Source organism: Delphinus delphis, chromosome 15 (assembly GCF_949987515.2).
Source record: "Delphinus delphis chromosome 15, mDelDel1.2, whole genome shotgun sequence".
In the NCBI taxonomy this organism is placed as follows: domain Eukaryota; kingdom Metazoa; phylum Chordata; class Mammalia; order Artiodactyla; family Delphinidae; genus Delphinus; species Delphinus delphis.
The window spans coordinates 29459645-29486932 of NC_082697.1; the positions used below are offsets into that span (position 1 = coordinate 29459645).

General features: G+C 43.1%; 1 protein-coding gene across 1 annotated transcript in view; it reads right to left on the minus strand.

Moving 5' to 3' along the window:
• DNAAF9 (dynein axonemal assembly factor 9) overlaps positions 1-27288 on the minus strand; it is a 149038-nt gene that overhangs the window by 23770 nt on the left and 97980 nt on the right. The window contains exons 21-29 of the mRNA XM_060031149.1: positions 25230-25333; positions 21117-21263; positions 19960-20048; positions 19438-19539; positions 19062-19179; positions 17081-17169; positions 15088-15246; positions 9069-9194; positions 993-1030 (exon numbers count right to left, since the gene is read on the minus strand). Of these exons, the coding sequence (XP_059887132.1) occupies positions 993-1030; positions 9069-9194; positions 15088-15246; positions 17081-17169; positions 19062-19179; positions 19438-19539; positions 19960-20048; positions 21117-21263; positions 25230-25333 (972 nt within the window). The remainder of the gene's footprint in view (positions 1-992; positions 1031-9068; positions 9195-15087; positions 15247-17080; positions 17170-19061; positions 19180-19437; positions 19540-19959; positions 20049-21116; positions 21264-25229; positions 25334-27288) is intronic.

Sequence of the window (27288 nt, forward strand, 5' to 3'; positions counted from 1 at the left end):
TTTTCAATGTCCCCCCATCTAGTCTGTTACCAGATCCTACTAACCCAGCCCCTATAAAATCTCTTTAATCTACCTGGGGTGGACACGGTGGATAGACCCAGCCAACCTCCATTCAACTCTGCTTCTGGGGTGCAGTGCCTAGAAAGCAACAGGGGCCTCTAAAAGCTAGACTTGAGACTCCCTGGTGCAGCAGTCCAACACACACATTCTTCTCTCCAGTGACCCGGCCTCCTGCCCTGCACAGCCTCCAACTCAGCTCTTCCCCAAGACAACAGCTCTACGAATGCTCTGTTGTCTCCATTCCCTGTGGATTGGCAATGGCATCAGCAGGGCAAAACCGTGCTGGTGACACTGAGTTCTTTTCTTCCATCTGATTTCTACTTGCTGGGCTGTTTCAGGAAGCCCAGACCCCAGGCCTTCTGACAACAATAAGTATTTTATCACTAACTGTAGGAAATTTAGAATTTATTCTGGGTCTCCAGCCATCATAGCTAATATGACTAAAAAGTGCTGCTCCCAGGCTGCCAGAAGGTAGGACAATGCAAGGATGAGTGTAACCTACAGGATGTGTGGATTTTTCTAAATGTTATAAAGGAGACGTGGAAAATTTCAGTATATGTAGCAGGGGACTAAGGGAGGAGGTTCTACTCGGCCATATTCTCACTCATGAGACAGGAGAAATGCATCAAAATCTTGCTGATCCACAGGCTAGGAATACCTATTCAGTCCACTGACATTAGCTGGAAGGCCAGGGCAGACTTAAGGCCAGCTCAGAAGAAGTGTTGCCATGGCAATTTATTATCATTAAGAGACAAACTCTCGGAAGAAATCTGCCTATCAAATATGATAAAAGCAAAAAATGCCCAAGTCTTCCCTGGATCAGTTTTATTTGCTTTAGATTTCAGAATGGTAGGTGGGAGCATGAAGAAAAGTCTGTCGCATCTAAACATAATTTGAAAGGCTTGCAAGCGAAAACAGAGCATATTGCTTACCTTGTGAACACTGGTCGAGACATTTAGGAAAGAGAAATCTAGGGAGAAAAAAGAAATATTTTAAAACCATTAATCTCAGAATTTTCATTGGTTATTTCTCACAAAAATGTGAATATCACTAACATACAAGATGACTTACTCAGTGGGGCAACGGGCAGGCAACACTGAACATTAAGGATAGCCATGATTATACAAAAGGTTTTCATAGCTTTGAACCAAAGTCCCCTAAGCCAGAAACCCCACAGAAGTCCCAAAGTGGCCAACTCTTGGTGGAATGTTGAAGAGGGGATACTGAGGACAGGGCCAGCTCTCAAGACTATAAGAAATGGAGAAAGAGAACTTGGTCTTCTTTTCCACCCTCCCAAAGAGATACTGTCCTGACAGTAAAGGGGAAATTTCAAGGGAAAATGAGAATTATTTTACCTAACTGTGCCAAGGGCCTTCAGTACCAAAGTTGCCATATTTCCCTTTATGTGCACAACAGAATCCTGGTTTCCCTTTAATCCTATTCTGAGCTCAAACGGTGAATGAAATGTAGGAAACTGACTGATTGGATTGAGGGTGACTAATCCAAAGTGTGAGTTAACAACTGTAGCTCTGCAGTAAGCTCCAGAGAAAAGCCCATATTCTCAGTGCTTTAAAACTTCTAAAACACCACAGTGCTCTTCTTAGAGAAGAAAGCTAACACTAATGAGAATAGCTGCCTTTTATCAAGTTCTTACCATGGGCTGGGCACTGTGCAAGCAGTTCATATATACAATTTTATTCTCACATCCACCCTGTGCCTTGGCTACCTAAAAACCACAAAGAGTGGGTTTAGGTTGGCTAAGCAAGCTAAGCACTTGGCCCAAGGTCCCACATGCAGCTAGGAAATGGGAGAGCTTATACAGGGACCCGGGTTCATTTGGCACCACAGAGCTCCTGTGCTTTCTTCCCCTGCAAATAAGATGCTTGATGAAGCCACCCTCTGAATTGTTGCTGGTGTAGTTGGCAGGTATTAGTGCTGTTCAAAACACTGAGGGGAGTTTCTCTCCTGCAATTTTCTTGGTGGTGGCAAATCCTCATCTTTTAATTTGATTTCTGACAACAGCCAGACACACAGCATTTGGAACCAAATTTGGTGGATGAGTGTGCTGGATGAATACAGCTTTGGGCTGTGGATCTAGTTCACTTGCCTGACTCCTTCATGGTTTCTAAAGAATTCCATGGGAGAATCCCCATGTGCTCTGAGCAAGGTCAGGAGCCCTGGAGCAAAGGAAGAGACATCCGCACCAGAGTCTCCCAAGAATAGAGGTCACTGACTTCACTGCATTCATAGTCCACTGAATGGCCAGCCACACAGCAAATGCATTCTTAGAAAAATGACTGTCCCCATCAAGTAAGTACCTGTGACTTTAGAGTACATGCCCTTAAAAGCCCTTCTCAGTGCCCTGCTTGCTTTCTTGCAGTAGCCCACAGAAATTCACACCAGTGGCATCTTAGACAAGGCTGAGCAATGTTTCCCCTCAAGGCATCTTATACAATCACAGGTTGGATGCTCATGTTTTAAACCCCTGACAGGGTAGAGGGCCATTAAGCTGCTCACTTTAAACAGGTGCAAAGAAAATACTCAGAACACATGGACTTGCACATGCATGCAATTTCTTCTCATATCTTGGCATCTCTGGCATCCCTGTCCTTCAAATTCATATGCTGGCTTTCTTTACTAATCCAACTATGAGTTATTGCTTTTTTATAATTCTTATAAAATTACATGAATCTTTTATTACAGCACTTCCTACCCTATATCATGATTAATTGTGTACATGTCATGGGTGTGGCATTTGGAAAATTATTTAACTTTTCTGAGCAACAGCTTCCTCATGGTAAAACATGGTAATGATGCCTACCTTAAATGCCTCCCAAAATACCTAAAGGGGATTTTGAGGTTTGAAAGGGGTAAAGCATCACAGTGTCTAACAAACAGTGGAAAACAAATGTTGGCTCACTCCTTTCCTTCTCTGCATATCGTCCTCCCTACTAAACTGTAGTATTATTATTATAATTTTTTTTTTTTGCGGTACGCGGGCCTCTCACTGCTGTGGCCTCTCCCGTTGCGGAGCACAGGCTCCGGACGCACAGGCCCAGCGGCCATGGCTCACGGGCCCAGCCGCTCCGGCATGTGGGATCCTCCCGGACCAGGGCACAAACCCGTGTCCCCTGCATTGGCAGGCAGACTCTCAACCACTGCGCCACCAGGGAAGCCCTAAACTGTAATATTATTGAAGACAGACAAATAACAAGTATTGGTGAAGATGTGGAGAAATGGGAACCCTCATACATTGCTGATGAGGATGCAAATGGTATAGTGGCTTTGGGTAAGTTTGCAGTTCCTCAAAAAGTTAAATATAAAAAAAAAAAAAAAAAAAGTTAAATATACAGTTACCATATGACCCAGTAATTCTACCCAAGAGAACAGAAAACATACAACCATATGAAAACTTAATACATAAACATTCATAGCAGTATATTTATGATAGCCAAAAGATGCAAATAACTCAAATGTCCATCAACTGATGAATGGATAAAAAAGATGTGATATATCCATACAATGAAATATTTGTCAATAAAAAGGAATGAAACACTGACACATGCTACAACATGGATGAACCCTGAAAGAAGCCAGACACAAAAGGCCACATATTATATGATTCCATTCATGAAATGTCCAGAATAAGTATATCCACAGAAACTTCAATAAAGCTGTTACATTAAAAGAAGCAATATACGTGATACTATAAAATATCAAATGGTTTTCCCATCATCCAACATTTGCCCCCAAGGAACTGGTCATTTCCCAGAAGGAACAACCATTTCACAGTCTGGCATGTATCCTTCTAGATATTTTCTATGCGTATACAAGTAAACATTTAAAAAATATACATTGTTTTGGTAATTTGTTTTTCTCACTTCATAAAATATTATGGCCATTTTCTATGTTAGAAGATAAAAATCTACTTGAATTTAAAAAATGCCTGCATAGCAGTCCATTATGAATATCCCCAAATTTAACCAGTCACTTACTAATTGAGCATTTGGATTATTTCCAGTTCTTTGATATTATTAATAGTGTTGTCTTGAACATTGCAGAGCACACCTGTCATATTTCAGACTGCCCAGTACCTTCTAAACACCTTTCCCAGACTTGGAATTGGGAAGCCCGTCCCTGGCGTAAATGGCAGAAAACTGCTTTTCCAGCCTTTCTTGCCGTCTGGTGCAGGCATATGGCTGAAGTTCTACCACCTAGACTCCAAGTGGCAATGAGCATGGTGAGTGAGGGAATGTATGGTAAGCAGACTCCATTTTCTGGTGGAAGAAGTGGTTGAGATATCCCCTTCACCGGGGCAGCCCTACAGGAAGTTTGAGTGTTCCACCTGGCTGCCTAGCCATTACAGCCTGACCCTCCTAGAGACTCTGCAAGCTATAATGTACATTAGTAAATTCCTCCCCAGCTAGACATGCTGGAGTGGGCTCTACTGTTTGGAATTAAAAATTCTGCCTGAAACAAACACCCCTATACCATATATCTTTGCACATTTGTAAAAATATAACTGTATGATAAAATTTGAGCAATGGAATGGCCATATTTGTCTCCAAAGAGATTAAATCATTTTACATTCCTATCAACAGTGTATGGAAAAAAAAAAGAGTGTATATGTGTACCTATTTTCTTACACTGTTGCAGTATAAAAAATCACCCCAAAACTAAGTGGCTTAAAATAATGATGATTTATTATTTCTCATGATTCTATAGGTTGAATGGGCAGTTGTTTTGGCCTGGGGCAGCTCAGCTGGGGCTGATGATTATCTAAAATGGTCTCACTCACAGGCCCAACTGGGGTCTCAGTCCAAATGGTAGGAATGGATGGCTGGGCCTCTCTCTCCACATGATCTTTCATCCTCAAGCAGCCTAGCCCAGGCTTCTTCATATGGTGGTCTTAGCTCCCAGAAGCAAGAGAGGGCAAACCCCAATGTGTAAATGCTTTTCAAGCCTTGGCTTGTTTCATGCTTCTTGATGTCCCACTGGCCAAAGCCTAGTCACAATGCCCAGGTGAGAAGTAGATTCGACTCTTCAGGTCTTGATGGGAGGGGCTGCTTCTGCTGTGGCCATAATTTTAATCTACCACAGTTGGCTATGTAAGGATGGATTCCTTCCTCCCTTCCTTCCTCCCTCCCTTCCTTCCTCCCTCCCTTCCTTCCTCCCTCCCTCCCTCCCTCCCTCCCTCCCTTCCTTCCTTCCTCCCTCCCTCCCTCCCCCTCCTTTGTTTCTTTCTTTCTTTTGGCCATGCAATGCAGCTTGCAAGATCTTAGTTCCCCAACCAGGGAGCGAACCCAGGCCACGGCAGTGAAAGCACCAAGTCCTAACCACTGGACTGCCAGGGAATTCCCAGATTGTTTTTGCTTTTTAAAAATTTATGGGCTGGGCTTCCCTGGTGGCACAGTGGTTGAGAATCTGCCTGCTAATGCAGGGGACACAGGTTTGAGCCCTGGTCTGGGAAGATCCCACATGCCGCGGAGCAACTAGGCCCGGGAGCCACAACTACTGAGCCTGCGCGTCTGGAGCCTGTGCTCCACAACAAGAGAGGCCGCGATAGTGAGAGGCCCGCGCACCACGATGAAGAGTGGCCCCCGCTTGCCACAACTAGAGAAAGCCCTCGCACAGAAACGAAGACCCAACACGGCAAAAATTAATTAATTAATTAATAAACTCCTACCCCCAACATCTTCTTTAAAAAAAAAAAAAAATTATGGGCTTAACACTGGCCCACTTAATTTTTTTCTTAATGGAATGGGATTAATGTTATTTAATAACTTTCTATTCTTTTTTTTTTAACCAAGTTTTTAAAAAAAATATATTTATTTATTTACTTGGCTGAGCCACCGGGTCTTAGTTGTGGCACATGGGATTTTCTAGTTAAGGCATGTGGGATCTAGTTCCCTGACCAGGGATTGAACCCCGGCCCCCTGTGCTGGGAGTGCAGAGTCTTAACTGCTGGACCACCAGGGAAGTCCCAATAACTTTCTATTCTTGATCATGAGTCCCGTAATTCTCTTATTCTATTCCACATGCACCCCCATGCACATGAAACAGAATAGCTCCACAGCCCATGCACAGGGGCTAATCATTAGTTTTCCAACAGAGCATTAGTAAACCACTATAGTAAATTACTTTCTGGAATGGATTCAAAAGTAAATTTGGAAATTTCTCATTAATATCTAAAAACTGAGCAAATCAGTAATTTTGATTTATTGACAAATATTATTTTTGATCTCTTATACTTTTTTTTTTTTGGCTGCATTGGGTCTTCATTGCTGCACACGGGCTTTCTCTAGTTGCGGTGAGCGGGGGCTACTCTTCTTTGCGGTGCGCTTGCTTCTCATTGCGGTGACTTCTCTTGTTGCGGAGCACGGGCTCTAGGTGCGTGGGCTTCAGTAGTTGTGGCTCACGGGCTCTAGAGCACAGGCTCAGTAGTTGTGGCGCATGGGCTTAGTTGCTCCGTGGCATGTGGGATATGCCCGGACCAGGGCGCAAACCCGTGTTCCCTGCATTGGCAGGCAGATTCTTAACCACTGTGCCACCAGGGAAGTCCTAATCTCTTATACTTTTTAACCCACCTGATTTTGTCATTTGTATTTTTATATTCCATAACTATAATTCATATACTTTACCCTTATTTCTATATTTAAAGAGATTATATGCTTATCTTTAGCTTGTTTATTGATTTACTTATTTAATTCTCTTCAAGGACACTTATTCCTCACATGCTGGCACACTCATTTATTCCACAGACACTTCATGAGCACTTACTATGTACTAAGCATTAAACAGAAATGATTTCTGTCCTCGCAAAAGCTAAATCTGTATTCTATAATTCCTCTCTTTTCTCTAATTGTCTTCATTTCTTTGTCTATTTCCTCTCAAAATTTTTTTTTGGCTGTGTGGCTTGTGGGATCTTAGTTCCCTGACCAGGGACTGGATCTGTGCCCCCTGCAGTAGAAGGGAGGAGTCCTAACCACTGGACCTCCCGGGAATTCCGTATTTCCTTTCCATTTTGTTTTAGCAGTGTCTACTTTTACTTCTCACTGCTTTGAGATTTTCATTTCTATAGTGAAATTTTTATTTTCTTTCTAGGACTCTAACAGTTTATCTTTCAGCTGCTTTTGTCAGCTAAATTCCTTTTCCCCGATCTTTTCTATTTAACTGCTTTATTTATAACCTGTACACCATAAAATTTACTCATTTAAAGTGTACAATTCAATGATTATTTTTAGTAAATTGTTTACAGAGTTGTGCAACCATTGCCACAATTCTGTTTTAGAACATTTCCAATACCCCAGGAAGATCCCTCCTCCCCATTTCCCCAGACCTTTTATATCTCTTCCTTGAGCTCTTCCCTCACCACCCTGTTAGTTTCTCTTCTCCTTAACTTTTTATTGACGGTGTAGAAGAGTGCTTGTCTAGAGTGTAACCTTTGTCTGTTCTTTGTTTATTACTATCTTTTCCTACCTTTCTATGTTAATATGTCTAGTAGTGTCTAGTCCCCTGTTAGACCCCTTTCTGCTTTCATTCATCTTTAAGTAAAAACTTCAGAAAAAGAAGAGACATGGATGGTAGAAAGAGTGGCATGTAAGACTCAATATGGCATTCTGAAGTACAATGGGGATGCTCAGCATTCACTACAATAACCTAACCTAAGGCAGAAGGAAAAATAGACCACCTTAGCTTTATTATGGGAGAGCAGAACCTAGGTCAGAGCTAAAGAGAAGGGAGAATGGTGAAGACATTTCTTGGGATCAGTTAAGGTGACTAGGGAAGTAACTTCTAATGTAAATTCTACGAGAAGTCTAAAGATATCAATTTGGGACTCGAGAAGGGAGCTTTTCCAGATGAAGATCTAAGGATAGATCAATCAGTTACCAGGAGATGATAATAATATGGACTAGCCAGAAAAACCACATGATTAAAGACCTTGGATACATTCTACTAGGCTAAAGGGAGAGGAAATCAAATAGCTCTATGAAGGGACACTGTAATGTTTGACACTTCCCAGTGAGGATTTCTCTCATGATGAAATAGGTACTTCTAGATACCACTGAGGCAGTATAAACTGCAAAACCCACTCAGAAAGCCATTTGGAAATATGAATAAAGAGTAATAAAACTATCATACAATTAATTAATATCTTTGAGGAATCTATTCTAAGGAAATTATCTGAAATTTCAGAAATTTATATGGATAAAGATGTTCTCATAGCATTATTTATGATAGTGAAAAGCTGCAGACATCCTATGTGACTAACAATGCGGAGCTGGTTAAGACTATTATGTCCATATATGCACATAATGATTACATACCCAATCAAAATGTAATTACCACTGTAATTGCAGGAACATATATATGTTCACTTACATAACATGTCTATACGTTAACCTAAGAAGAAGGATATAAAATTATATGTATACCACAACTGTAAAAAAGCATGCACATAAAAGACCAGAAAGGAATTCACAAAAATTATAATAGTTAACATTGAGTGAGATTATGAGTGAATTATACTCAATTTTCTTTGTTATTACTTCCAAAGTAGAAAAAAAAGTTCACCTGTTTGTAATGAGAATAAATGTCATTAACTGAGGTAAGATGCTTTAAGATGGCTTAACCACATGAAAAAGTATCTGTGAGGTACTCCAAGTGCCTTGGGACACAAAGCCCCTCCCCTGCAGTAAAGAGGAAAATAAAAGCCTGCCATAGGCATTCTTTTTTTCTGGGAGAAGCTATTTCAAGTCCCACTGTCCTAGAAGGGTGACTTTTCAGTGCACAAAGTGGTGAGAAGCTGCCAGTCCAAATGCTGGCTCTGAGGACCTAGCACTAATCAAATGACAACTGGGCATTTATTACATATAAGGTAGACTGATGCATTCCAAAACATAAGCACATGTAAAGATGTGTCTCCTACTGGGAGGTGGGAGAAAACTGCTTTCTGTACACTTAAACACAACACACCCTGTGGGCCAGAGGTGGTCCTAAGTATGTACCTGTGCTCCATGTAGCAGCTCAGGGGCTCCACACACACTGTGATGGCACCAATGGTGAAGGAGGACTTGACATTTGAATCTGGATGTATCTGCAGGGCCTGGACAACATCAATAACATCTGTGTAGCTGGGGGGGAAAAAGGGAATAATTAGTTTACCGATTGGCGCTTTAGAGTGCGGGAAGAGGGTTATGCTTGCCGAGTGGCTGAGTAAGGGTGGAAGGAAAACCAAAAGGGGGAGACTGTGACTAGGTTCCTTGGGGTCACCCCACTTCATGATTTAGAGCCCCTGGAGTCCACAGTGCTTCTGTATTTCCGAGTTCCATTAGTTCTAACCGCAAGAGTGAGTGGAAGAAAGAACCCTACTGCCCACTCCCCTTATGAGAAGCCTGCAGGTGACCCTGGGGCTCTGAGGGTGGGATTTGGTGTTTTCTAATCAAGTTAGGATCTCCCGCATTGGTATATTTTCTTTAATAGCTCTTTCCTCTCCTTTCATCTCACAGAACATGCAGGCAAGAGAAAGAGGGATTATGAGACATATCTCCAAGTCAGTAGACACATGTCAAACACCAACTGCATTTGTATCTCCTGCCTGGAACTCCCTCCAGGGCCAATTTGATGTTTTCAATTACAACTTAATATGTTCCTGATCCAACTCTCCCACATCTGCTCCTCTTGAGGTCTTGTCCTTCTCAGCAGAGGAGATTCCACTCTTTCAGCTGCGAGGCCAAAGGTTTGTTTGGCATCTTCTTTTACTCCATTTTTTCTTAATCTTTAAAATATAACTATGCTCATACTCCCACTCTACCACTGAGTCCAAACTGCTTCTGTCTTTGTATCTGTATCTTTTTTTTTTTGTATTTTTTTTTGTGTGTTTTTTTTTGTGTTTTTTTTTGTTTTTTTTTGTATCTGTCTTGTATCTCCCTATAACCTGTTTTCAACACAAAAGTTAGAGGGGTCATACTAACCCCATCAGGTAAGCCACTGAGTGAGTGGCTTCCATCCCCCCTTTGGCCTGAAAGCCAAAGCTCTTACAATGGCCCACACAGCCCTCTAAGATCTGACCCGCACTGCAGGGATGAGTTTAATTTCTTACTATTTCTTCCTGTACCTGAATCTAACTACTTTGACCTCCTGGCTCTTCCCTGAACGTGCCAGGTATAATTTCACCTTTGCACTCCCTGTCCCCTCTCCTGTAATGCTCTTTTCCTCAGATGTCTGCAAGCCTCACTGCCTCAACCCGCTTCGGGTCTCTGCTCAATTGGCATCTTATGAGAGAGGTGTCCTCTGACTTCATGCAGCCTATGGGATATAGCAATCCTCTCTCTTGATACTCCCCACCCTCACCCCAATTCTTCTCCAAAGCACTGACTACAGCTACATACACTGTATTTTCTAATTTGCTTATTGTGTGTCTCTGCAATAAGAATGTAAGGTAGTTGCTGGGTGCTGTAATCAATGGTGCCTAAAGCAAGGCAGGTGAATGAACTGGACATTGAACTCCAGGCAGACCCCTGGCCACTCCAAGAACACTGTCCTGACTGACCCAGTCTATCACAAAAGGTCAGTTCTTACGGAGGAAAAGGCAAATCTGATGGGCAGCCTTGCTGATCATACAGACCTGGTCTTAGCCTGGGGCTGGGGGGATAGGTACAGCCTGCCTGGGCTATTTCCTGAGTTCCTACAAACAATTCATTTGTACAACGGTACTTGACTTTACTCCACACAACAACATTAGCACCCCCAACCCCAGGTCTGCCTCAGTCCTGACCAAACAGCAGTGGGCGCTTCAGCAGAGAACATGGTGTGCTAGGTTCTACAAAGAGCGAGCCCTCTGCTCCCTGGTTTCTCTTGAAGGCTTCTCCCACTGCCTGGGCATGTGTGTATATGACCATGTAGAGTGCTTTCCACTGGTTCTGTAGTGTTTGGATGGTCCTAGATGCTAGGAGAGCCCCTCACACTGCAGTAACACTCTGGTAAGCAGGCCTGAAGCTTACAAACTGCCTTAAATCTCTTTGTAGTTGTGTTTAATGGCCTTAATGCTCATGGTGAAGTGCCCTAGCCTTGCTCCTCAGCATCAGCTTTTTCCTCTTCTTCTAAAGAAAAGTGTCTGGGGGCTCTTTACTTTCCATGTTTGGTACAAGCTGTAGAGACTCTCATTTCTTAGGGCTAAAAAGAACTGAAAGGGATTTCCCTGGTGGTGTAGTGGTTAAGAATCCACCTGCCAATGCAGGGGACATGGGTTTGATCCCTGGTCCAGGAAGATCCCACATGCCGCGGAGCAACTAAGCCTGTGCACCACAACTACTGAGCCTGCGCTCTAGAGCCCGCGAGCCACAACTACTGAAGCCCGCGCACCTAGAGCCCGTGCTCCACAGCAAGTGAAGCCACTGCAATGAGAAGCTGGCGCACCGCAATGAAGAGTAGCTCCCGCTCACCGCAACTAGAGAAAGCCCGTGTGCAGCAATGAAGACCCAACACAACCATAAATAAAAAATAATAATCATCTTAATTTAAAAAAAAAGAACTGCAGCTCTATTTACAATAGCCCGGAGATGGAAACAACCTAAGTGTCCATCATCGGATGAATGGATAAAGAAGATGTGGCACATATATACAATGGAATATTACTCAGCCATAAAAAGAGATGAAATTGAGCTATTTGTAATGAGGTGGATAGACCTAGAGTCTGTCATACAGAGTGAAGTAAGTCAGAAAGAGAGAGACAAATACCGTATGCTAACACATATATATGGAATTTAAAAAAAAAAATGTCATGAAAAACCTAGGGGTGAAACAGGAATAAAGACACAGACTTACTGGAGAATGGACTTGAGGCTATGGGGAGGGGGAAGGGTAAACTGTGACAAAGCAATAAAGAGGCATGGACATATATACACTACCAAACGTAAGGCAGTTAGCTAGTGGGAAGCAGCCGCATAGCACAGGGAGATCAGCTCGGTGCTTTGTGACCGCCTGGAGGGGTGGGATAGGGAGGGTGGAAGGGAGGGAGACGCAAGCGGGAAGAGATATGGGAATATATGTGTATATATAACTGATTCATTTTGTTGTGAAGCTGAAACTAACATACCATTGTAAAGCAATTATACTCCAATAAAGATGTTAAAAAAAAAAAAAGAACTGAAACATTTATAAGTCAGTCCTGAGGATTTTGGCAATTTTAATACAATAGATTTCCCTTAGACAGGGTGACTGGGGAATTTCCAAGTTTTCAGAGGATTACATTAATTTTCACTGATTTTAATGGAAAAAAGAGCAAAAAACAGGCCCCAGGCTTCTTGGTGAGGCCAATGTATCTAGGTGAAGCATCTGGGCACTGGAGCCAGGAGCCACTGAAGCAGACAGCAGGTCTTTGGTGTCAATCACTCTACTTGTTAATGGTGTCCCTGCTAATGCCCTCCCTTACTGCCCAGCCCCTGCCTTATAACCATCCTGGGCATGGCTTCCAGACAGCAGGAGGCCGCCCTCACCTCAGAAGGATGCACACCGATCCAACTGATGAAGCCTGTACCTGGCCACTCTGGCTAAACTGCCCCAACTGCATGATGAAGGCAAAAAACTAACTCTTTGTATTGCCTCTTTCTTGTCAGTATTCTCTTTATTAAAAACAAAAACAAGGGCTTCCCTGGTGGCGCAGTGGTTGAGAGTCTGCCTGCCGATGCAGGGGACACAGGTTCATGCCCCGGTCCGGGAAGATCCCACGTGCCACGGAGCGGCTGGGCCCGTGAGCCATGGCTGCTGAGCCTGTGCGTCTGGAGGCTGTGCTCCGCAACGGGAGAGGCCACAACAGTGAGAGGCCCACGTACTGCAAAAAAAACACAAAACCCCCCAAAAAAACAGAAACGAAAAACCCAGCAGGGCTTAACTTTCTTTCCTCTGAAACAACATATTCCATACAATTGTCTTTCGGGCTCTATTTTACATTTGCAATTTAAGCCTACAATTTTACCTCGTTTTACATTAATTCAATTTTTGTTTTGAGCAATACTGTTTTAAATGTAGATAATGTAAAGAATAATTTTACAATGTTCCAGAGTATAAACAAATACAGCCCCTCAAATTCCTTAAAATTATTAAAACTCAGATTTCCACAGTTTTACTTATTTGTGTATGTATTAAGTTCTATACAATTTTGTCACCTGTGTAGGCTCCACCACCACGATAAAGATACTGAACAGTTCCTCACCACAAAGCTTGCTTATGTTGCCCTTTTATAACCACACCCACCTCCCTCCTGCCCCCAACTCCCATCCCTAACTCCTGGCAACCACTAATCAGTCCTCCATTCCTAAAATTTTATCATTTCAAAATACATTAATTTTTAAAACAACAACCTAATAATCCACTTGATGTCAAAGCTCAGTACCACTGCCTACCTGCTGCAGTAAGTAGAATGGGACCAGGCCACTCTAGGGGCAAAAGAAAACTCTGCCCTACAGCACAGAATCCTGTAAATCAAAATAAAGGCCACATTCAAGGAATAAAATTCTCAACTTGAGAAGCCTCTGGGGTGTCCCCTCACCAACAACCTCAATACTGGGCTCTCAGGCCCAGCCCCAAGGAGATGGACATGCTACAAAGAGGCTGCCATGTGTTCCCTGCTGTGCCTCAAGAGAATGGGCCCAGCCTGTAATAACAATGTCATAGTGAGCACCACAGCAGGAAATACATCTGAGGTTCCTAGTGTCCTGGGGCTATGACTGGGCAAGAACTGGGTCTGAGAGTACAAGTGGGCTGGCCATACACTGTCACTGCAGTCCAGAGCAGCCAGGACAGCTAGCACTTTTGCAGACTTGCACAGTTAGAGACAAGGAGTCAACAATGCTTTCTGAAGTAATGGAAGATAGAAATGACCTCAGCTGCACAATGTCAAGCTACCAAATTTGACTCCAGGTCCACAGCCCCAATGACTCAACTCTGGAGAAGCAGCAGGAGGTGATGAAGCTAGGCCAACCCATTCCTTTGACCATTAGAAGCGATGGAAAACAAGTGGTTTCTAGCCTTCTGGCTCTGTGGCTTCCACAACCTCAGCCCACTAGTAGGACAAAAGGGTCAACAGAAGGGAAGCCCAAAGCAGGTGTAAGAACAAGATCTAAAGAAGAGGAAAGATGGCCTGGCAGGGCACATACTCCCACCTGCCTCCTGCAGCACCATCGGCCTGGCTTTCCTCCAGTCCTCACCATCACACCCCAGACACCAAACAGGGTTTTAGATCCGGGCCTATTCTCTACTGGAAATAATTAGCCAGTTGCAAATACTAATTATTATGAGCACAAAAAAACACAGCATAGCACAAAAGCACTTTGTGAGAACTGCCAAAAGCTTCTTTATCACCAACTATAATGACAGCAGCAAAGAGCACAGCCCATGTTTTCCTGATCTGACACGTTCTCCTCTGGGCCCAGGGGATGATGGGCCTGCTTCCTCCCTGGAAGCTCTTAGAACAGGTCAAGGGAAGCTCCTTGCAGCCAGGGCTCCCCAAGCAGTGGTACACACTCCGAAACTGTCCTCACAGGGAGCTCCTTGCCCAACTGGATTATTCATGCTCCTCACTGAGGGTCCAAGGAAACCCTCCTGCACTAGCCATTCCGTGGATGATGGGGCTCGAGACTAGAGTGTGGGGACTGTCTCTGCAACTCCACAGGAGGGAGGACTGAAAAAACTGAAGCTCCCTTGCCTCGGTGGCAAAGGAAGAAGCTTAGGGACCATTACTGTTAGAAGAATTATCAAAGAATCTTGCCCAGAAAACCACCTCCCTAACTCTCTGCCTTCTGAGGATATTATGATGTTGAGGCCAAACTTAAAACTTGTGTGCAATCTTCACCAGTCACTCTGGGCCACAGGATGGCAACAGTTCTTGTTGAAGGCATATCTGTGTAACACAGACACTTCTCATGCATGTGTGTTTGTTCTGTGCCCCAAGTTAGCCACACATGAAATAACAATAATGGCAAGGTCACCACCCTACCCCACTATCCCCAAAAGGCTTCCAGCGCTCACCCTTGTAACACCACCAGTAGTCTGGTCTTCTTGCGTATGTAGGCTGACTGGCGGGCAGAGCAGTTCTGTTGGGCCTCCAGGGCACTGGAAAGGTATCTCTGGAAGTGGGCAGCGTGAAAACATTCGGAGCTGTCCATGACTTGACGGTATACCATCCACCTGGAAATGGCAAGTGTAATCTCAGCATGAGGACCAGGCCCATAGGCTCTGCCAGTGGATTCAAATGTGACCAGTACACCCACAGACTCTCTGTCCAGTGAACCCATACAGGAGAAAGCAATCCTGGCACCACAGAAATAGGCAGAGTGCACTGGCTGGGTGGGGAGCCCTGTATCCTGCAATCACTACCACTGGAGCTTTTGGCAGGAAATGCCTTGCCACAGGAAAAAAGGTCAGATAAGCACATGACCAACAGATTTCAGAGTTGAGAAAGACTCCTGAACAGGCAGTCACTTCCTGAAAGATCATTCAGTAAAATGGCTTCAGTCCAGTTTTCAGTAAAATTCTTGCTAAGAATAAGTAATGGAGGGAGGGGGAGTTCCCTAGGGGCCCAGTGGTTAGGATTCAGCACTTTCACTGCAGTGGCCCAGGTTCAATTCCTGGTTGGGGAACTGAGATCGCACATGCCACGTGGCACAGTCAAAAAAAAGAATAATGGGATAATGGGTAGGGTGAAGAATTCAGATTCTTTACAGAACAAAAGAAATGGAAATGAGGGAGGAACTCGTTAGCTATTGAGTACTCATGAAGGAGGCTCCCCACAGCGGCCCCCCCACAATCTCCCACCTGCAGGACGCCTTGCCTTTTTTTTTTTTAAAATAAATTTATTTATTTAATTTATTTATTTTTGGTTGTGTTGGGTCTTTGCTGCTGTGTGCGGGCTTTCTCTAGTTGCAAGCGGGGGCTACTCTTTGTTGCGGTGCGCGAGCTTCTCACTGTGGTGGTTTCTCTTGTTGCAGAGCACGGGCTCTAGGCGCACAGGCTTCAGGAGTTGTGGCTCGCGGGCTCTAGAGAGCAGGCTCAGTAGTTGTGGCACATGGGCTTAGTTGCTCTGCAGCAACTAAGTGGGATCTTCCTGGACCAGGGCTCGAACCCATGTCCCCTACATTGGCAGGCGGATTCTTAACCACTGCACCACCAGGGAAGCCCAGGATCCCTTACTTTGAGGTAGACCAACTAGTTATTAAAAGCCTGGTCGGGGGGCTTCGCTGGTGGCGCAGTGGTTGAGAGTCCACCTGCCGATGCAGGGGACATGGGTTCGTGCCCCGGTCCGGGAAGATCCCACATGCCGTGGAGCGGCTAGGCCCGTGAGCCATGGCCGCTGAGCCTGCGCGTCCGGAGCCTGTGCTCCGCAACGGGAGAGGCCACAACAGTGAGAGGCCCGCGTACCGCAAAAAAAAAAAAAAAAAAAAAAAAAAAAAAAAAAAAAAGCCTGGTCGGCAAGGGTTGTTTAGCAATCTGCCAGCCAAATGGAAGTGATGGATGAATGATTTCCCCAATTTTGCCTAAGCCAGCATGTCCCAGTTCCACCTGAGCTCACGCAGTCCCCTTGTGGTCACGGAAGGATCACATCCACCAGCTCTCAAGTTCTAACCACCCTGGTCCTGAATTCCCCTGCTGACCAGGCACATTCCCAGGCCTCTGCCCATGCTGGTCCTGCTGCTACAGGGCTCTTGCCCAGATACCCAAGGGTTCATTCCCCCATTTCCTCAGGCCTTTGCTCAAATGTCACCTTCTCAGTGAGGTCTTCCCTGAGTACCCAATTTAAAACTGGAATCCCTCCCCCAGCCCAGCACTCCCTATAGCATTCTCTGCATTAATTTCTCCATAGCACTTTTCACTAGCTAATATACTATTTTCCTTATCTGGTTAACTGTCTATCTTGCCAAACTAGAATACAAGCCAAACTAGAATACAAGAAGGTTTCCCAGTGCCAAGGCAGACCCAGACATAGAATCCCTTTCCCCAAAGCAAAGGCAGCAGCCATACTAACCTGCCGTATTCCTTATGCAGAGTGACCAGAAAAGCACAGAGCTCGCTAGCATGACAGCCTGGGAGGCCAGTTACAATGCTGATAATTACCTACATGAAAGAAAAGCCATGTGGGTTTGTGATTCAACTGGGAGGCAGCGTTGTGCAAGAGGTTAAAAGAACTGACTTCTTGAGCCAGGTTCTATGGGTTTGAACCTCAGCACCAGCACTCACTAGCTATGTGACCTTGGGCTCACAACAGAATCTACCTTGCAGGGTGGATGTAATGATTAGCTAAGTTAATATATGTAAACAAAATGCATGCAACAGTGTCTGGCACATAGCAAACACCATATACAACAATGTAGCGTTACTATAATAATTTCCATGGAGCAGGCTGTGACTAGATCAGTCTATGTGTGGAACAGATAACTAGTGAGAGCCTGCTGTATAGCACAGGGAACTCTACTCAACGCTCTGTGGTGACCTAGATGGGAGGGAAATCCAGAAGTGAGGGGATATGTGCATAAATATGGCTGATTCACTTCGCTGTACAGCAGAAACTAGCACAACATTGTGAAGCAGCTATACCCAATAAGCTAAAAAAACAAAAAAAGTATAATGGAAAATACTGGGCAGAAAGGAGGTTTGGGACAAAAATGCCACAGGCTAAATTGGTGTCGTAAACTCAGCGAAGGAGGGGAGTGGTCTGTGCCTTCCAAGCCACAGGGCCTGAGCTAAGGAAACAAACTGGGTGGAGGAAGCACTTCTCAATCTTGATGGGGAGAAGAGGTGCCAGGCTGCACTTTCCTAATCTTGGCACACGACCACATGAAAACAGGGCCCTCTGCAGGCAGACATTCCAAAGAAACTCAAGAAATTCACCAACAAAGAAGGGGTCAAGCAGAGGAAGAAAGGAACCATGCATTTGCTGAAGGATAACGATGTCAGTGACATAGCATGGCAAGGGCTTCTTTAAGTATGTTTTATTTCACAATACACAAGACTCACTGGGACAGGTCTGGAGTGAAGTTCAACTTTGTGGCACTCATCACTTGAGCTAGTCCCATCAGCACAGAGATGGCTATGGATGCCTCTTTTATGGGAAACAGTTCTCCCTCCTCCCCTCTGACCAGACCCTTAGTATGTATCCCTTTCTGTGCCTGTGGGCAGTACTCCATGTAACTGACTTTCTGTTTATACTCTTCCCATCCAAATTTCTCCATCTTGGTTCCCATTCCTCAGCACCTACGCCTCAGCCTCTCAAATCCCAGCAAACATGCTCACAGCCAGATACCTTCTTACTTTAAGGCCAGTCCTGTAGCACTTTGTTATATGAAATATCAATACATATATTAAAAAAATATGTAAAATATAACATTTTCATTTTTAAACTCTTGCTTAAGGGAAAAATGAGGCTTCTGACTGCTTAATGCTTCTATTTCCTTTTGCATCTGAGTGTCTTCTAGATTTGCACAGAAATAAATGCCCTCTTTGAGCATATTATGACATATGGTTCCAAAGAAATGGTGGGAGGAGTCAAGAGGAGAGGCGTGTGAAGCAGGAGCAGATTAAAATCCACTCTTGGGAAGACAGTGTTTATAAAGTGTCACCTTATCCTGGTGGTGCTAGCAAGGTCTTGCTAACACTTCCCCTTACGAAGCTCAATGTGTCAGGTAAGTCCTTGCAACCAGAAAGAGCTGATGGCATGAGAGTACTGAGCAGGAGTTTGGAAGACCTGGAGGAGCAAGGGGAAGGCACAGCAATATGCCAGGGTTTCATCATTGCTATGGGGCTCAGCTGGGGTTAATGTAGATGCCTGTACACAGTCATTATATAGAGCAGGTTTCATGTGTATCATTACATCAGTATCCAGGGAGGTGGAGAGTCTTATAAAAGGGACTCTGCCTGAGCTCCTTTTGTTAATTGACACTGAAGATTAAGGGCAGGCTATCAGGATTATCTTCCCATGAATTCCCAGCTTATTTGGTGAGCTGCTGTACCTTGTCATTTTCTACTGTGTGAGTAGGGTTGATTTCAGCTTGCTGCAGCAGGACAGGGAGATGGGTCCTCATCATGGGTTCCCGACTAACGCTGCTGACGGCAAAATGCTGGAGAAACCTAGAAAAAGAAAGACAATGCTATTATGTTACCATCACCAGCCTTGCCTGAATGTGCCCATTCACATGATAAACTTTTTTAATTGCTGAAAAGAAACCTTAGTGAATATCTCTAGAGAATAAAATTGTATATGGTGTGTCACTACTACTTTTTATAATTATTCTTAAGAAGCTATAAAGAAAGAAAATGGAGCTTAGAAAGCACCAACTCTGAGGTTTCTGACATTTCAAAAGTCAGAAACAGAAAAACAGAGCTCACCCATCCAGCTCTGGGAGTTTGGCTGAGAGTAGCTTTAGAGGACTCCGTTTCTCCCCAGCAGAATGGCTCAGGACACTGAAGAGCTTCTGTGCACTGGAGTGTCTGGAATATCAAAGGCTCACAGATTAGAATTCCATCTCTCTACAGCAAACATACTTTACATAACTTGTTCTGATATTTTCAAGCCAAAGTCCCGTGACAGAGTCAATACTTCTAAAACAAGCATCTCACTGACTTAAGCAAAATTCGGCATTAATGCAAGATGACTGGTTTGCCCACATAGGAAGCCTGGCCTAAAACCTTTGGTAATACTACAGGTTTCTGATTCTTGGTGGATTTCATCTCTCTTGACTTTTGTTCCCCAAGGGCACTGGCTACCTGCAAGTTGGCAGCACTGGAATGATTGTGTCGGCCCTTTCAGAAGCCAGGACCCCTGTGTTACATAACACAAGTCATCCTGCAGAGAGAGCAGACACACACAGCCTAGGGAAGCAAGCATAAACACTGAAGGCAGCCACTTACAATCTCTTTTGTTCCACAGATAATCCATCTTCCTGGATCACTTTTAAAGACAGCCCTGAGTTAGCCTGCTGTTGCCAGGGGGAGAAGACCTAAACAAAACAGAATTTGAGCAAAGAACACTTTAAACCCAACAACAGGATATGGAACCCACATGGGGATTTGATGGCTGTTGAAAATCTAGACTGTCAGTACAGAGAAAAACCATCATAACAAACAAGTTTGTTCCAAAAATAGAGGCCTGAAGCAATTCTGTTCTGTATTTTTAAAAACTAGAATTTCTTTCTGGGTTCTTCTCCCAGGGATTCTGCTCCTTAAGAGGCCAGGAAGCACAGAGGAAGGTATCAGGTAATACTGTTCTGGCAGCAGGGGCATGTTTTCCCTGGTGATAGGGCCAGACAGAAGGAGTTCAAGCAACTCCTGCCTAGAGGCAGAGGAACAGCTGAAGAGAATCTCTAGGTTCCTAGACTGAAAGGACAAGCACAAGGAGGTAGAAGGACCAGCTGGCAGTAAGATGGAGACACAGACAGGCCCTAAAAGCCGCTCTGCAGCCAAGGCCAGTTCTTGCCTCCTCCCTGTTCTACGAATCTATCCTGAGGGAGGGACTGTCCTCTCAAAAGCTGTTGCACCACACCTTTCCAAGCATTTCCACCAGAATAAGACTGGCCATTTGTATGACTCTGGCTACTGCTTGGTCTCTAAGTAGGCTGTATAATTCTTGGTGAGCTCCCTCACTCGTGCAATCTGTGCTGAAAGCCTATGGGGTGCAGCCTGCCAGGTGGAACCACTTGCAAGGGCAGGGCCTATGAACCATGGGGAGCGAGAGTTTGGGGTGGGGTAGAGAGCTCTGACCCAGTAGGTTGGGCCTAACAACTCAATAAAGTAGCTAAAAGGAAAATGAGTCTAATTATGACTTATAAGGGACAAAGAATATTTTTCTTAGAAGTTAGAAAGCCTTTTGTTCAGTTCCTTTAGGTTCTCACCTTTCAATGGCAAGAGTCTATTCCAGAACCCAAAAAGATCAGAAGCAGCCACCCTCACACCAGCCCTCCCAACTCTCCCTCTCAGCACCTCACTGTTAGCCCTGAAACATTGCCTTACCAACTAAATTGCTAGGAAAAAGGGTAGTAATTGTTTTGCTGAATAATGATTGATGTTACCTCTGAGTAAAATGTTTGGTATATCTTGGATTTGGGGAAAAGGGCAATCATCAGAAAATTGTTTGATCCACGGAAATGAACTGGAAGATGGGGAAGCAATGAACTTTTGAAGTCTATCAGAAGGGCAGCAACAATACTGGTGGAATCCTAAAGAGAAAAAGAGGGAGCATCACTGAGAAAAGCCATATGCATGATACAAGCCCTCACATCTACTGTCAGAACACATATGGTGAATGTCAGTCCAGTTATTTTCACATTACGTGGTTTACTGGGATTCAGTTATAGATGTGCTTACCCACACCCAGTTTTAGGAGATATAGGAAGTACAGGGTCTTTTCTCCTAAACTGAAAATATCATCTCTTCCTAGGATATTAATCCCTTATCGGATAAATGATTTGCAAATATTTTCTCCCATTCTGTGGGCTGCATTTCACATTCTTAATAGAGTCTTTTGATGCAGAGAAGTTTTAAAATTTGATGAAGTCCAACTTATATATTTTTTTCTTTTGTTGTCTGTGCTTTTGGTGTCAAATCCAAGAAACTGCTGCCTAATCCAAGGTCACGAGGATTTACTCCTATGTTTTCTTCTAAGAATTTAATAGTTTTCGTTCCCACATTTAGGCTTATACTCCATTTTGAGTTTTTTTTTGTATACAGTGTAAGGTAAGAGTCTAACTTCATTCTTTTGCATGTGGATATCCAGTTTTTCCAGCACTGTTTGTTGAAAAGACTGTCCTCTTCCCATTGAATGATCTTGGCACCCTTGTTGAAAATCATTTGACCATATAAGCAAGACTTTCTTTTTGGGCTCTCTATTCTGCTCCATTGGTCTACATATCTAATCTTACACCAATACCACACTGTTACAATTATTGTAGCTCTGTAGCTAGTTTTGAAATTAGGAAGTGTGAGTCCTCCAACTTTCTTCTTTTTCAAGATCATTTTGGCTATTTTGGCAAGGGAGTCCCTTGAGATTCCATATGAGTTTCAGGATGGGTTTTTTCATTTCTGCAAAAAACGCCATTGGGGTTTTAACAGGAATTGCCCTGAATCTATTGATTGCTTTGGGTAGTACTATCATCTTATTTTAATATAAGTTTTCCAGCCCATGAACGTGGGATGTCTTACCATTTATTTAGGTCTTCTTTAATTTCTTTCAGCAATGTTTTGTGGATTTTGGTGTTTTAAGTCTTTCAACTCCTTGGTTAAATTTACTGGAATTGTTTCCTTAAGAACCGTTTCGGATTATTCACAGTTTGGGTACAGAAATGCAACTGTTCTTTTATCTGTTTATTTCATATTCTGCAACGTTGGTGATTCGTTTGTTAATGCTAACAGTTTGTGTGTGTGTGTGTGTGTGTGTGTGTGTGTAGTGTAATCTTTAGGAATTTCTACATATAAATCATGTCATCCATGAACAGAGCTACTTTTACTTCTTTCTTTCCAATTTAAATGCCTTTTATTTCTTTTGCTCGCCTAATTGCTCTGGCTAGGACTTCCAATACTATGTTGAATAGACGTGGCAAAAGCAAGTATTTTCGTCTTGCTCCTGATCTTAGAGGAAAAGGTTTTTTTTTAAAGTTAGTTTATATATACTTTAAAATTTTTATTTATTGATTTTTGGCTGTGGGCTTCTCTAGTTGCAGCACATGGGCTTAGTTGTGTTATGTGGGATTTTAGTTCCCCAACCAGGGACCAAACCTGGGCCTGCTGCATTGGGAGCATGGGGTCTTAACCATTGGACGGCCAGGGAAGTCCCTTTTTTTTTTTTTTTTAATAATTTAAGATTTCATTATGAAAGTCGTATGTTCATTAAATAAAAATTTGAGAAAAATATAAAAATAGAATAGAGAATAAAGGTTAAAAAAATTAATCCAAGGTCCCATCACCCAACTCCAACTACAGCTAACATTTTAGTACTTTTCCTTCTAGTCTATTCTTCCTATTCATTCATTGACTTCCCTTTTTTATGTATTGGGAAATCATATTCACTTTTACAGTTTCATATCTTGCTTTTAAAACTTAATCTACCATTCGCATCTACCATGTTGTTGTAAACTATCTGTAAACGTTTTCAAAGGCTGCATCTGACTCCCCTCTTAACCCACCACTATGACTGGACATTCATATTATAAATTCCACTTCACCTTTTGTTTACTTCACTGTACCTTTTATCTACTCTTTACTAATTTACATTAGTGGTAATTTACATTAGTGGTAGCATGCATCTGATGTGCTTCCACGTATCTGTTAACTAACCTCACGTCCTCTGAACATCCATGACCTGGCACTCAGTGTTTTCATGTTGATAAAGTTAGAGCTCTTCATAGAAAAGAAACAGCAACTCATTTTTTTTTTAATCACCAAAAACAGTTTTCCTGGTTTGTGTTTTTTAATTCCCCTTTTGAATACTTTTTAGAGTTTTAAATTATTAGTGTGATAAATTTTATGCTACATCCATACAGTGGAATACTACTCATCAATAAAGCAATAAAAAGGAAAAACTATTGATACACACAACAACATGGATGACCTAAAAATCATGTTGAGTGAAAAATGCCAGGCTCAAAAGGGTACAGAATGTATCATGTCCATTTATATAACATTTTAGAAAATGCAAACTAATCTACAGTGACAGAAAGCTAGTAAGTGGTTGCCTAAAGCCAGAAGCTGGGGGAAAAGATGATCTGCAAAAAGGTATTAGAAAACTTTTGGGGGGTGACAAAAATCTGTATCTTGACTGTGCTGGTGGTTTCATGAATATATACATCTGTCAAAACTTTAAACAGATACAGTTAAACTGTATGTATGTATGTATTTATAATATATTTTATTCAATCGAACATATCCAAAATATTTTAAATGTAATCAATATAAAAATATTATGAGATATTTTACATGCTTTTTTTAGGTATAGCTGATGTACAATATTATATAAATTTCAGGTGTACAACATAGTGATTCACAATTTTTAAGGGTTATATTCCATTTATAGTTATTATAAAATATTGGCTATATTCCCTGTGTTGTACAATAAGTCCCTGTAGCCAGTTAATTGCACTTAGAGTATATTTCAATAAATTATCAGCAAAAAGTTAAAAAATCCTTAAGTGGTCAAATCTGATAAACTGTTTCTTTAGAATTTCTTGTATCATTTCTAAGCTTAGATTAGAAAGTCTTCCTGTCCCTAAAGATTTAATAAATATTCATTTTTATATTCTCCTTAACTGGACTTATTGTGGTGATCATTTAATAATATATATGTCTAAGACAGTAGATCTTAAAAGTTCTCATCAGAATCTGAAAAAGAATGGATATATGTAAATGTATAACTGAATCGCTTTGCTGTACACCTGAAACTAATACACTGTAAATCAACTACACCCCAATATAAAATAAAAATTAAATTTAAAAAAGTTCTCATAAGAAAAATAATTTGTAACTATACCCTTCTTTCTACTTATGAAATTTTAAAATATTTAATTTTCTCAGAAGTTTATTTTCATTTTTGATATGAGTTAAAAATCCATCCCCACCCACCCCAAAATTAGGTAACTTATCATTCCAGCCCTTAAGTTTCACCCTTTCCTTCCTGATGTTGGAAGACTCTTTAACCTAATTAATATCAAATATCAAAGCTTTCACCTAATATAGCCATCTAACCTGTCTGGTTGGTCTGTCTGCATTTTTGAACAGCCTTTAAGGAACCAGGTTCTATGTGGAAGAAAGACATAACTCTTTCTGACTTGCTCACATAATTCATTTTCAGAGCTATCTGACCAAACCACTTTACCCGGTCTCTGTCCCGGCTCCCAAACAAGCTGGTTTTGAGGCTGAGACCACACAGGGTGGAGAGCCTGCCCTCTGCTCTGGTGTCACACTGTGATGAGCTGTGCCCTGGCCAAAGGGTACAGGCTAGGAGAAACTCATAGCTACCCCTATGGCTCACAAGAGCCTCTCCATGACTTTCCTGCCTGCCTGCCTCAAGGGCAGTGCTGGTTCCTAACATCCTGCCCTGTGGTGGTAGAGGGAAGACAGGGAGTTATTTGATTTTCCCTCAGAAGTGTGAGTATCTTTCTGAACATCAAAACCATGGACTGTAAAACACCTACCCCATCATAAAACAAAACGGAATTCATGTGATCCTTGGAAATGATGATATTTCCGTGATGACGGTCAGAAAACAGAAGTCCACCAGAGAAGAAATGTACTTTCCCTGGAAGGAAAAGAGATCTGGTAAGAGCTGGAGGGCTGGATTCTGGGGGCCAGTATCACAGCGTTCTTCCTGCAGGTTCCAGGCCAAGACAGAGTGGTAACTAGAGACCATCTGAAGTGCTTAAGTTAAACAATCTTTATGCTGAGAACTGTGCTCTGAGAAAGCCAATGTACCCTCCTAGGGCCTCAGAGAGAAATGAGGCATCAGATACAGTCTTTGCATAAGAATTAGAAAAAGCAACAAGTGAGTAAGTTATCAGCTGATGGAGAGAGGCAAAATTCACATTCACTTATGGGTGTCTTCCAGGGAAATACACTAAAAAAGACTTTGGGTATATCTGCTCCATTACTGAGTTTATAGATGTTCCTTTCTACTGTTTTGGCAGAAGCTGGCTCAGCTCTGAAATGACCACATCTCTCACATAAGGCCCAAGAAAGGGCACTAAGGCATCAGTTGTTGAAAGAATGGTGAAGGGTGCTTAAGAGCCCCTTGCCAGGAAAGGAACATGTGAGTTAGGCAATAAGTGAATTCTACAGACACTGGAGGCTGCTGTTCTGTAGTTCCCAAAAGCAAGATGGATGGGACATGGACACTGAGTGTGGGTTCCTTAGAATAAGGATTCAGGTTTAAGGAGAGCTGCTTGTTTCCTGGGTGGCCAAGGTTACACAGCAGCTCAGTATGGGCCCTAGGGAGTAGATCATAGAAATGATGGACACTAAGGTGACAAGGGTTAAGGCTGGGCCTGGGCTTGCTTTGGAGACCCAAATGAAGCACCCAGGGCACCCATAAGACACCTAGGTGAAGCTGCTCTCTGGAACGGTCCAAGCGGGATCCTTCCTATTCCTGTAATAGCCTTTCTTTCCATGTTTTCACAAACAGAGAAGAGAGAGAGTATTTCTTAGAGCTCAAGGCACAGGCTTGGGGAAAACCGCCAGTATCTTACTGCTAAGGCGAGGACATGAGACCAAGAAGAGGGACTGATTCCTTGAGCTGTAGTTCTAAAAAGGCAGCCCCAAAGCTGTGTAAGTTGTAATGACAAGAAGAGCAAAGGCCAAGTTTTGAAGGTTTCCTGAAAAGGTGGGGTTTCAGGAGGCAGAGAGGGGCCTAGAGAGTATGTGTGCTTGTGTGTGTGCATGTTAATGGGGGGTGGGGAGAAGTGGGGGAGGTGGAGGCAGTTTTTAGGTACTAGAGGACGGTTTGAAGCCTGAATCTCAACAAAAGAACAAGACAACCAGTCAGCGGGAACTAATGCCAACCTTACCAGCCAACCCAGTTCAAGGCACTCAATGGTTCAAGTCCTGTAAGTCTCCTACCCTCTAACAAGTAAAACCTAGCCTCACCTACACACAGTCTTGCCCTATGGCCCTCTTGAGTGGAGGCTCCTCATGCCCCAGCCTCATCCTGCACCCATGCCAAGGTTCATCACTGCTGTTCCCAGACCATTCCCTCCCAAAATGGCACAATATTTTCATTCCCTCAGAGACTCATGCCCCTCCTTTCCTTCACTGCTCACATCTACTGCCCTCCTAATTATGCTACAACACTTCAAACAGCTTCTGAATGTGTTCACAGTCTTCTCTTCCAAAGCCGACACTTCCATTCCCTCTGAGAGACCAGGGGGTGGGCCATGCCATGCTCTGGCCTCGCTGCTCCTCAATGCCAGTTCCATACCAGTAAAGCAGCACCCAGAATGTCTTAACTTCTGAAATCTTCAGCTCCAGAACCTACTCTCTGACTACAAAATGCCATCATACTTTTAACTATCTCACTCCCCAAACCTCATCCCGTGATGTCACTGAGCCTTTGAAGCCTTCAGTTCCCCCATTTTCCCTTATTGCTCAGAAATTTCTGACTTTCCTCTCATCCACATTCAGGGCCAATCCCCAGGGACAAGACAAACTTTTTTTTTTTTTTTTTTTTTTTTTTTTAGTGGTACGCGGGCCTCTCACTGTTGC